The 13,014-nt window shown below is 37.9% G+C and overlaps 1 protein-coding gene across 1 annotated transcript in view; it reads right to left on the reverse strand.

Moving 5' to 3' along the window:
* The window catches only part of mark4b (MAP/microtubule affinity-regulating kinase 4b), a 59,150-nt gene that overhangs the window by 12,135 nt on the left and 34,001 nt on the right, over positions 1-13,014 (reverse strand). Inside the window, exons 4-14 of the mRNA XM_053321398.1 lie at positions 10,011-10,059; positions 9,836-9,901; positions 8,511-8,581; positions 8,055-8,111; positions 7,401-7,637; positions 6,349-6,468; positions 5,672-5,771; positions 4,936-5,045; positions 3,968-4,160; positions 3,137-3,378; positions 2,067-2,170 (exon numbers count right to left, since the gene is read on the reverse strand). Coding sequence (XP_053177373.1) covers positions 2,067-2,170; positions 3,137-3,378; positions 3,968-4,160; positions 4,936-5,045; positions 5,672-5,771; positions 6,349-6,468; positions 7,401-7,637; positions 8,055-8,111; positions 8,511-8,581; positions 9,836-9,901; positions 10,011-10,059 — 1,349 coding nt within the window. The remainder of the gene's footprint in view (positions 1-2,066; positions 2,171-3,136; positions 3,379-3,967; positions 4,161-4,935; positions 5,046-5,671; positions 5,772-6,348; positions 6,469-7,400; positions 7,638-8,054; positions 8,112-8,510; positions 8,582-9,835; positions 9,902-10,010; positions 10,060-13,014) is intronic.

A 13,014-nucleotide genomic window follows, 5' to 3' on the forward strand; every position in this document is an offset into this window, starting at 1 on the left:
CTGTCTATATATTTTTATTAATTAAATGTCAAAGTGTGTGTCCATGTTCATGTTTCCCCCTTCAACCACTCTGACATGGCATCACATTGACAAGGCCTCTGAGGCAAGTGGAGGGTGATTTCGGCACAGTGCCAGCCCTCACTACATCCTGCTGCTCACCTACTGTTATCTCCCACCTCCGATCTCTTCCTCCTCCCCACCACCTCTACCCTATACTCTACTCTTTTCCTCATCCTATTATCCTGCCCCTCATTTTACTCTTCCCCTCCACCAGTAAACCACCTGTTAAATCACAAAATGGGAGCTGAAAGACGTCCGCCTGATTGTAATGGTGTAATAATGTCTTCTCTGCACAAGAAAGGGGGAGTCGAATCAAATCTAAAAGTCTTCTTAACAGCAGTGAGTCAGCGTCATCCTGAGCACAGCTGGGAAACATGAGCATGTTGTGTGCAGTTTACTGGCATCATTTAACAGGATTTTTTCCAGTAAACATCATTTAATACTTCATGTTTTGCTGCACAGCTTTAATGCCAAGTCTAAGTTTTATTTTGTTTTACTCAAAATACACATCATATGATCTTTGTTTTATAAACTCTATCTATATATCTATTGTATCCATCTGATAAACTCTCTTCCTAATCTACTCACACAGGAAAAACGTTACCGGAGGTCAGACAACAGACTTCTGGCTCCCTTTCTGAGAGGCAAAATGACAGAGTGATGACGAGAAACGGGATGGAGCAAGTGACCATAGGACGAGAAAGAGAGAGAGACAGAAAGAGAGAGAGGAGATGATGCCTGCCATCCTCTGAGACTGACAAGCAGACAACCATCTATCATAACACCAGACAGGTCATACTGAGTGCATTTACACCAACTCACACACTCACACACACACACAAACAAATCTACTCATGCACAGTTTAAGCTCCTTATCCTTTCTTAAGGAGAAAAAACTGTATGTGAGACAAACACCCTGGGCTAAAACACTCTCTAAGCTCTGTGCAAACAGCACCCAACAGTAACAGTAACCCTTCACACACACACACACACACACACACACACACACACACACACACACACACACACACACACACACACACACACACACACACACACACACACACACACACACACACACACACACACTGTATTAACTATTAATATGAATTCAACTGTGAGTTAAAAAAAAGATGCAACAGAAGATTAACTTGTGCACTTTATTTCATCCAATCCAGACCTAGTTGATATCCAGCCACAATATCAGCCAGTTAAATAATATCTGGTGCTGAATATGACGCTTATTTGTTCTCATAAAGCTGGATCTGCTGATTAGTTCTTCCTTAGTATAAATACACTTTATAATCCCTTAGAGCTACTTCTGACCTCAACTCCGGCCCCTCGAGGTCCCTCAGGGAGTTTATATACAGGATGAGGTGAAATAAAGAACTTGCACAAAGTCAATAATGGAGGCAAATGTGCTCTGGGTGAACTGAGGTGAATTAGGGTCCACCCAAGTTTCAATTTTCATCATGCTAATGAGTGAATCCTGAATCTTCTGGCTTGGGGAGAACATCAGAGGTTACAGAACAGTGAATGAAAAGGTGATTTTGTTTTAACTGATGATACTGAAACCTACCACTTGTAATATTTATGCTAAAACACATATGCTTCATGGTTTATTGGCTCCAAAGAGGAAAAACTCAATGTAAAGAAATGAAGAAGGACCACATTGTCCACAGTTTAAACAATATGACTAATTTCTTCCATCATATCTACAGTAAAAGATGAGCAGAGACACACACACACACACACACACACACACACACACACACACACACACACACACACACACACACACACACACACACACACACACACACACACACACACACACACACACACACACACACACACACACACACACACACTAGACTATGCTATATTACTTTTTGAGACTCTTCATAGACTTACATTCATTTTCTGGAGACTTACACACACATGCACACGCGCGGACGCAGACACACATATATACATACACACACACACCCCTATGCTCCTCTCACCTGTTTTCCTTGCCGTTTTGCAGCAGTGAGTGTCTGTCGGTGTTGGATCGGTCGGTACACACATATGTATTTCTTCGAGTCATGGCACTAGCAGGGATGTTATTCTGGAGAAACAATAATACAATCAACAGCACATGAATTCACTGAAATAAATGATTTCCTGACTATCAGTAAAAGTCTATTTTATCTGAATATGGTGGGGTGAGACAATTACAATGCCTTACAATTTTTATAATATTTGGCCTTCATAACCAGTGTTGGAGGGTAACTAGTTACATGTAACGGGCGTAATTTAATTACAAAATAAATGTGACTCTAATCTGTTACAGTTACTGAGAAAACATGTGTAATTAAATTAAAGTTACTTAAGAAAATGTTGATCACAAAGGAGGTTACATCTGAAGTCAGACCTTTAAGATTTTCCTCATTTTTTAACATTTAACATGTTACTGAATACATATATTGCTGTTTTTAATTCTTTGAAATCAATATTTTACATTTTTTTACATTTTATAAATAAATCATGATGTGGGCTTATTTGGAACACATAATCCTACTTTGATGAAGTAATTGAAATAGTTTCATTGCTTATTACATTTTAAGTAGGGTAACTAGTAATCTGTAACCTATTACATTTCAAAAGTAACAAACCTGATAAATAACACAAAACAGACAAGCACAAAAACAACAAGGACTTGTATCGGCCCTGCAGAACAATAAAGAGTTAATCTCAGGTTAATCTGACTCCTCAACTCTTTACATTACCTAAACACCCTCTCTCTATCTCTCTCACACATGTTATTCTGACTAAACCACTGCTGCAGTATGTGATTCATCTCAGGGTGTGTGCTTTACTCTTCACTTCTTCTCTAATCTGTGGTCTAAGTTTATATTTACAGTCTCCATGATATCTGTCTCAGTGTAGTCTCAATATGCTGTAATCTGGAAGAATTGGATTAGGAGACTGTGCCATCTGTACACGTAAGTGTTGTATTTATAAGGATTTAAATGTGACAGAGTGGTGACACTTGGGACAATTCATCCCGCCCAGAAGAAAACGTCGGCCTCACCATGGTTGTGTTAACCTCCTTGCGCCGGTCTGGTATCTCGGCCTTGTTTGGATTGTGAGCGGAGCTGACCATGGGGCTGGAGGGAGCCGGGATGCTGCGGGAGCCAACGGTGTTGGTGCTCGGCTTGCGGATCGACAGTCGCTCCTCCTTAGGCCCCGCTGCTTCACCCACGGTGCTGGGACTGCGTTTGGGATTTGTGGACCCCGGAACCGCCGGACCACCTGAAACAGAGGACTTCTCATCTAACCAACCACAAACACAAAGCCAATTAAATTTTATTTGTGTTGCCTAATATCACATATCACAAATTGGGGGGGGGGGGGGGGGGGGGGGGCTTCATAATTTGTACAGCAATGAAACATCCTTTGTCCTTAGAGCCTCGATTTGAATATGGAAAAATTCCCTAAAGAGAAACCTCTAATGGGGAAAAAATCTGAACATTTGCAATAATGGATGAACTCGTCAGAAAAGATTTTTAATTAGTAGAGCCTGATGAATTCAAGGAGACTGAGATAGATGTGATATACAGTACAAGGGCATAAAGACGCATAAAGAGTTTTCAGTTTAGTTTTAACCCTTACTGTACATTCTGTTCAGGGTCTAAATTTGACCCTTTTTTTTCTATCCAAACAAAGTGTAAAGAATACTTTCTCTACTCTCTGAAAACACCAATTTATTAATGACTGATGAGGTACCCATGAATGATTTGAGGTTCTGAAATCATGTATAAAGGCTTCATGCCCAAATATGAACAGTATGTAAGGGGTAAAGGACTCAACAGGTTTAAATTTAACTTTGTTATTTCATTGATTTTTTTTCTCCACTCCTTACAGAAATCAGAGTGTCGTCTCTGGCGGTGGTAAGTCGAGGCACTGCGCTGTGCCTTGTGGCCAGAAGAAGAAGAGGAAGGTCCACCAGAGGAGGAAGAGGAAGTGGAGTGTTTGCTGGTACCGTTGGTGATGGTGCCAGGCCGGACTCGAGCTAGACTCAGACTGCTGCCTGACCTGGACTCAGTGGTCTCCGTCTGACAGAGAGAAGAAAAAGGATTTATAATTTACAAAATGATTGGAGAAAGGTATTAGTTAGGCTGCTGATTAGCTTCTCATAGCTTGACACAAACCCAGTGCTCTAATCAGGATCATATTAGTCCAGTATTCAAACACAAGTCCAGTTAAATTTCAGTTTATTTGTCTCGTCCCCGCCATTGATAACCATTAAAACCTGTCTAAAGACCCATTTCTTCATGAAGTCTGACCACAATCTTGAAGCTTACATTTGCTTGTATTAACTTATTGTGCATGTACTGCTGTTTGTGTTATTTTTTTTTTTTACCCTTATTTTTTGTTATTTTTGTTTGTGTGTTTTTTTTATTTATTTGATTGTAACCATCACATTTTAATCTCTCTGTAAAACACTTAGGTCAATGTCTCTTGTTTTTAAATGTGCTCTATGAATGAACTGACTTGACTCAATCTAAAGCAGGTTTGAAGTAACACATTCATATTCATACACTCAGTAAAACACTTTTTTTTCATATTGTCCTACTTTTTACTGTTACTACATTTTACTGTATTACTACAACAGGGCACATCTGTTAACACACTGACACCATGCTGAATCTGACATAATCCCATACTGCAGTATTTCTTGATTTTGTGAACATTTTATTAAGTATATGTGCTTATCTAGTGAGAAATATACTGTAATATACTGTCAAATAAAGTTTTATCATTCATATTTAAGAAAGAAAGATGCAGAGGAAAACAACCAAAATAATAACCTTAAGCTGATACACTCACCTCACTCTTGCGTCCCAGCAGTAGGTACGTGGCGGTGACCTCGTTGTACTTTTGACTAACCAGAGAATCTCTGATCTCCTCTCTGGCGAAACCCATCCCAACCATCACATCTGTAATGAGACAAACAATCTTAAAAACAGTCTACAACTTCTACGGCAAGTGACACAGGCTGATCTACTGAGTGATTACTACTGTTTAAACTTCAGTGCTTGATCCTCCCATATAAAAGGATTTGAACACCTGCCAAGAGACCAGTGCTCCAGACCTGTTTTACAGGTCTGGAGCACCATGTGGGCCAGTTTTTATGGTAAGTAAATGATGACATCCCATAAGAAGTTTAGAGAAATATAATCTTTAACCCTCACATACTGTTCATATTCTGACTCATTAGTTTCTACACCAAACCCTAACCCAGGGTCAAATTACCATGGACAGTATGTAAAGGTTAAACCCACTCTGACTCTGTTGCCACAACTCCAGACGGCTGCCTGCACAGTGGCGGCTTTGAACATGGTGCACTTAGATTACATGTCCAGACAATCCCAGTTTATTCACAATCATATTTACAATCACTGCACATTTTTATTACAGTGACTGTCGGGCAGCTGCCACATGATCCGACTCAGTACTACAGAGTAATCAGTAACAAGTCTGTGATCAATGATTAAGCATGTAAATGAGAAATGACTATCAATAAAAACCCTTAGGTAAGAGCAGGTATTATGGTTTTACTCACCGATGCGGTTGGTGTCGTTGTAATCCTCCACAGGTTCTATGTGAGGCTTCAGTTCCTCCCCCTCGTAGCTGACATTCAACCACTTATCTTTCATTATTTGCTGATGAGGAGAGACAAAGAAAGAGAGCGAGGGACATTTTTATAAAAGTATAGCTACTAAAAACTGATATGAAAGAGCCAAAAAAACTCTGAAAACTATAAGAACAACAAGTTAAAATGTTTTTTTTTCTCCATACATTCAAATAATTTTTATTTTTTTTAACTTAAACATTTTGCTTTCTGTGTATGTTCATTGCTGTGTCTCATCTCTTACTTTAATCTTTCATTTGCAATCATGTTCTTTTTTATATTTTTAATGCAAATCATTATTTTATGCTGCATTCTCATATTTTATGCTCTATTTTAGTCGAGCTTTTTGTTTTCTTTCACTCTTTCTATTTTTCTGTACTTTCTGTTCTTTTCATGCAAAGTTACAGTTGCCCCTATGTATGAAATGTGCCATTATAAATAAAGCTGCCTTGCCTTGACTTGCTATCTTTAAAAGTCAAAATCACTTGTGTCCACATTGGACAAGAAGGCCAATCAGATCTTGACTGTCTAACTATCAAACTGACTGCATTGTTCAGCTTGATATTAAGATGCTGGTATGCACTGTGTGTTTAAGGTTTCTTTCTCACCTCCAGCGAGCAGCGCTTGGCTGGGTTTAGGACCAGGAAGCGGCGCAGGATTCCCTCACAGTCTGTAGACATGTAGAAGGGTACACGATATTTCCCTCTCAGGACACGCTCCCGCAGCTCCTGAACACAACACGCAATCACACTGTGAGTTTCACATACAGGGAGAGTGAACTGATAAAAGACTGGGACCAGGTAATATCTGAATATAACAGTTTATCATTTATAAGATATAAATGATGGGATATTGTGTGATTAAGTAAATAGAATAAAAACCCTCATTAAATATGGTATGAAAATCTCAAAAATATTTTAAAATGTCAGTTTTGACCATCAAATTCATTATGACTAACAACAATTTCATTCGTTTACATCAGGGGTCTCCAAACTGTGTCTGTGTAGATCACACAATCTTGAAAGTCCAAAATGAACATGTAAACCAGGGGTCTCCAAACTATTCCACAAAGGGCCATGTGGCTGCAGGTTTTCATTCCAACCAAGCAGGAGCACACCAGACTTGATTCATTTAATCAGCTGATCCCAGTCTTCAGACAGCTGATTGGTCAAATGGTGTGTTCTTGATTGGTTGGAACTAAAACCTGCAGCCACATAGCCCTTTGTGGAATAGTTTGGAGACCCCTGGTTTACATGTTCATTTTGGACTTTCAAGATTGTGTGATCTACACAGACTATCGTGGTAGTAATTTTTACCATATTTTAACAGTGAGAGGAGTCAGATCAAAATATGGGTATGGTGTGAAAATCTCAGTTTTTATCATCAAGTTCAATATGACTAACAACAATTTAATTCTTTTACATGTTAATTATTGATATGTACGCATTTGTGATCCATACAGACTATCATGATACTGATTTTAACCATATTTTCACAGTCAGAGGAGTCAGATTATAACACAAAAAGTGAGCGAACCAAGCAGAGATAAAACTATAGTTCCCTCACACTGATACTGTACACAATTCTAATGTACTCATAAGTAAGATTTGTTGCAAAGGATCTTTTATTAACCTCAGATTACAATCACAACATCGCCCACCTTTAGGTTCTGTCCGTCAAATGGCAGGGACCCACTGACGAGCGTGTACAGGATGACCCCCAGGCTCCAGATGTCCACCTCTGGACCGTCGTACTTCTTTCCTTGGAAGAGCTCCGGGGCAGCGTAGGGCGGGGAGCCGCAGAACGTGTCTAGTTTGCTGCCAGCGGTGAACTCATTACTGAAGCCAAAGTCAGCTATTTTGATGTTGGAGTTGGCGTCTAGTAGCAAGTTCTCCGCCTGCGGGAAACGACATGAACAGTGGCAACATATAAGAATACCAAAAAAAACTATAATCATAAACTTTTATTCATTAACATTAAAATAATTCTAGTTATATAAAAAAAGACTGTGTTATTGGCATAGTTGCAACTTAAAACTGGTGTCCATACAGAAAGTAATGTGGTTTCCACATGTGTGTTATTGCTAATAAACCTTGGCTGGTGTGTATTTAACCTTTCCAGTAGTGAATATAAATAAATGGTAGATGTAGTTTAAACACTATTGCTGCCATAGAGAATAAAAAATGATGAAAAGTAACATATCAGCTGCAAGTAATTGTCTCTTTTCATTCATCAGTAACACATGATTATTTATCATCTGAAGAAGGTTTATGGACCGTTTTTATTCTTTTTTATTCTCACAATATGTAATCACCTTCAAGTCTCTGTGAACAATGTTCTTCTGATGACAGTAGTGCACCGCTGAGACAATCTAAGGAGAGAGAAAGAAGGAGAAAAAACACATCAAACAAGAAACAGGAGGAGATAAATGCACTATATTATGTAACCAGTAGCTAAACTAGGAGCTCCATTCACACATCCACATGCCCTCATTGACACATAATGTAATGCAACATTAGCAATAAAAGCAAATGGCCGACTTTCTTTCTTTCTTTCTTTGCACGATCACACCTACAGTTTGTTTAATTTGGTCTGAACCACAGTGGAAAAGTTTACTGCATTGGCTCTATGGGTTTGGTTCAGGCTGCCCAGTTATAAGCAAAGCAGGGACTATATTAAATATATTAAATAAAGCACATAAACACTCAAGTTTAAGCTCAGATATCAGCTCATTTGTCCTCTTCTCTCTTCTTAAATCGGTTAAACTGACCTGTCTGAACTTGACTCTGGCTTCTTTCTCCTTCATTCTGCCGTGAGCCACGAGGTAGTCAAACACTTCGCCTGCAGGAAAAAGAAAAAGTAGTATTAGATGAATTATAGATGCTGTTTAATAGTGACACGTGGGATACACAAGATGAGCAATTCAAAAAATATCTTAAAAAATGTCTTAAAAGCAGTATTAGGTCTGTGAAAATGTACATTTTGTATTTTTGTTGGTTTTATGTCATTTGAAATGACATTTGCACCATTTATTACCAAGAGTAAGACTGAATGCTCCTGAAAATGTCAAATGGTATAACCACAAAAGAATGACAAATAAATATTGTATCCACCTACAGTGTATTTAAGTGTACTTATACAAATAATTACATCATTTTTTAAACACTGAAATGTTTCCTGATTTACACAATTGCACAGATTAAATGTAATATTTAGAACAATTGTATTCCATTACCTTTATTTAATATAAAAAGTTATAATGTAAGATGATGTCAAACTAGTTGATATGGAGTTTTATTGAGAATTTAGCGTTTTTAAGCAAGTTGAATTATTGTGTATAAAGTTTTTATGGTTACACCACTTAGACATTTTTGCCATAATCCTCTAATATATTCTCTCTAAATGGATTAAAAGCAGAAATGTTATGCTGGGCTCACAAAAAAGAATGTGTGCAAGTTATTCGTACGTTTATTTTCACATTTTAACTCCTTTAAATTTGACTAAACAAAGGCCATTGACCCACATATTAAATTACCACAAACTCTCACTAAGAACAGTTTGTGAAAGACTCTGTACTGTACTGTACATATTTTTTTATTTTATTTATGTGTGTGTTTGTGCTCCAGCCAAACATTTGACCGCAGAGATCGTAAACAGTTAAACAGACTACAGGTTGAGCTGAACGGAGCAGCATGACAGCTGGTGAGCTTCTGCCTCCTTATTAGGTATTAGAAGTAAGACAGAAGTATAAAAGATCACACAACGTACAGAGAGTGAGCAGCAGAGAGAGATTAAAGGATCATGAAGGGGGAGGGAAGGGGAGTGGGTGGGGGGGGAATACAGAAGCTGCAAAAATAGAGGGATGCATAGGAAGCAGCTGAACAAAGTTAAGGAGCAAGATGAAAGAAAGAAAGACAGGAAGTTGCACAGTGAAACAAATTGGAGAGAAAGGAAACAAAACTCAACAATTTATACCCCAAAATGAATGGGTCTGTCAGTAAAAGTAATGAATCTCATTGGCTCTACTCAATACTTGGCCATGATCATGATGATGATGATGATGATGATGAGGGTGGGGGTGATTGCGTCACTCACCTCCGCTGGCGTACTCCATAATCAGGTAAAGGGTCTTCTCCGTCTCAATGACCTCAAACAACTGCACTGTAACACACAGACAGAGGAAAAAACATGTTAACACGAAGCCGAGCAGGGGAAAAAACCCAATACATATTCAAGAGGAGTAAAACTACTTCTCTGCAGTGTAACTCACCTATATTCGGATGGTTGAGAGTTTTCATGATGCGTACCTCTCGAAACAGCTGAAAAAAACATCAGAAGTAAAGAATGAATCATCAGACTCAGAATATCAGAATATTTCACAGATATGTTGAATAAAATATCCAGAAAATACATAAAAATGCAACCATTATTGCTGCATTATCATGAGGTATATGCTGATACATGCTCAAGTATTCAATGTATTTAAGATTGCTTTCAGATTTTGTTGAATTTAACTTTTTATTACATTTCTTTACACACAAGAAACTGTGAACCACAACGTCTCAACATGAGACATTTGTCACAATATATGAAGACACAACCAGTTAAGAGGAAACTGCTTATGGTAATCAGAATTATAGTCAAAGCTCAATATTGAATCATTCCTATAAAACGTCTCTTTAAATCATTTGCTTATCGTAATCAAGTAGTACAGTTACAGTGTTCACTTTGGGGTCTTTTCATACATGAAAGCACATGGAAAAACTGTTCAAATTACACTAACTATTTATTTACTTTACTCCCATGATACACATATGTATGATATGCAACGTCAGCACTATCATGACTGCTGCATGCACATTAAAATCATGACGGGAAAAAGAAATGAGTAATTTTCTCTCAATGAAGAACACTATCTACTTAAAGCTCATGACAAACTTAAAAGCTTAAAGCTTAAAACAAGCCAATAAGATGAAGCAGTGAAACAAGAAGAGTTTGAAACAGCTGTACTGTATTTAAAGCAATCAATAAAATTCAGTAAATAGATTCATTACTTTATATTCATGTAATTAATATACAAATGTAAAATACATGGTGAGATGATGAATAAAAAAACATAAAAAATTGGTTATAATGATGATTGTCTTAACTGAATTTTGTGAATAAAAAATACATCTGTGTCAGTTTTAAATAAGAAGCTATTGTCTTAGTGCTTCAGTATAAGAGGCTTCTCTCCTCTAGATTATTTCTCATTTACTCATTAAATTACCTTTTTTTAAGTTAATTTATACAATACACAGCTGGCATATAGACATGATACTCCCTTCATCCATCTTATATGTCCACACACACACACACACACACACACACACACACACACACGTTCCTCCTCCCACTCATCTTTCCGACCACCTCCAGACCAGGGGGCCACCCAAGGCAGTGTCTCACTGGTGTGCAGCTGACAGTGGGCCTCCTCCCCTGGGTGTGCTCTCACTCAGCAGTAGCCCCCTCCCCTTCTCCTCCTCCCTTCTCCATCCATCACTGAGCTCCAGACTGCTGTCTCATCCTGCCACACTGATGCAGTCTCTCTATTGCAGTCTGTCTAATTAAAGTAATGTTTTTTTTTTCCTCTCTCTCTCACTCTCTCTTTGTGAACTCCATTTTAAAAGATTAGAAAAGGAAAAGCGCCAGAACGAGATGTGTCACAGTGGGACACACTGATGGAATTGGGGTGAATTTAATAATTTCATTAATGAAATTAATGAAAATTTGAGGAATCTTAAGTTAGTTTGATTAAAAAAAAAAAAAAAACAGACACCTACAAATAACTACAAATGCAATTAATGCATCAATCGATCCATCATTAGCTGCTTTGGTTTGGTTATCAGTGACAACGTACGACATTCTTACCCTGAAGGGGAAATTGACTTTATTGGATAGTGTGTGTATGTGAACTGCATGACGAGAGAGAAATTGTGTGTGTGTGTGTGTGTGTGTGTGTGTTACAAGGGAGTGTGTGTCAGCAGGAAACCGAACCAGAAATAGAAAATGAGGCAGACTTGACAATGCACGGGATACGAGGGGCGTTGAGGGAGGTTAAAAAGGAAAAAACAAAGAGAAAGACATAAAGTGAGAGAGAAAGTCAAATACTGTGTAATGTATTAAGGTAATGAAGGGATGAAATACTCAAATCGAGAGAAAAAATGTGAACAAATTGAGTAGTATTACTGACAATATGATACGTGTGGATGTAGCTGCTGTAAACCAAGCAATTTCCTGTGAAGGATCAATAAGATATCTACCTACCTACCTATTTATTAATCTTTCATTTTATTTGAGTATTCTGAATCTTTACATGTCTATCCTACCTCTGATGTTTCCTCACTGCAGATTCATGAGTTATGACACCATTTCCTCAGTTCCTGTTTTTATTGTTTTGTTTTTTATTATGTTAACTGCTTTGTGTTACATTATTACGCATGAAAAGTGCTATATAAATTAAGTCTGATTGATTGATAACTAAGACATTAAAGGCGACTTAACACTTAAAATAACATTTGGTATGCGTATATAAATACTGTATGTTCTGCTTCACATTCATATTGATTTAAATTCTTCCCAGTTCAGACCTAGCAGTTGCTGAGTTCATCCAATCAGAGATGGCCAGTGAACCTCATATGAAAAAAAAAAACTGTTTTGTTTCTTTTCTTCCGGCTTCATTTGTTTGTCAATCTCATTTAAAAAAAAAACAAAATCTCAGTTTCCCTCGAGCCACGTGTTCAAGGGATTTGTTTTCTCCCATGAAGCAGCACCGACACTTCAACGATGACATAACATCACCGTCTCGCCCCGAGGCAATGCGTGTACTGTGTATGCCTGTGTGCACGTTTGTCACACACACACACACACACACACACACACACACACACACACACCACCACAGCGACTGATTCCTGGTATTCAATGGCCTCAGAGGAAAAGACTGGTTTACGTAAACACACATCCTCCCACACACACATACTCATTGACCTCCCTATACTGTAATGCTATGTAACAAAAACTGGCTAAAAATAATAAACACAAATATATAATAATAATAATAATATCACAATGTCACCACAAACTGTCTTCTTACTCTAGTTTATCCCTATCTTTTATATTGTAATATAGTGTCGGTGAGTATGTTTCTTACTACTCTCTATTTCTAATGCATCTGCAATACTTTGTGTTTTTATTGATAAGATACATTCAAGTTACTTTAAAGTTTATTGTTA

This window comes from Scomber japonicus, chromosome 6 (assembly GCF_027409825.1).
Source record: "Scomber japonicus isolate fScoJap1 chromosome 6, fScoJap1.pri, whole genome shotgun sequence".
Lineage (NCBI taxonomy): Eukaryota > Metazoa > Chordata > Actinopteri > Scombriformes > Scombridae > Scomber > Scomber japonicus.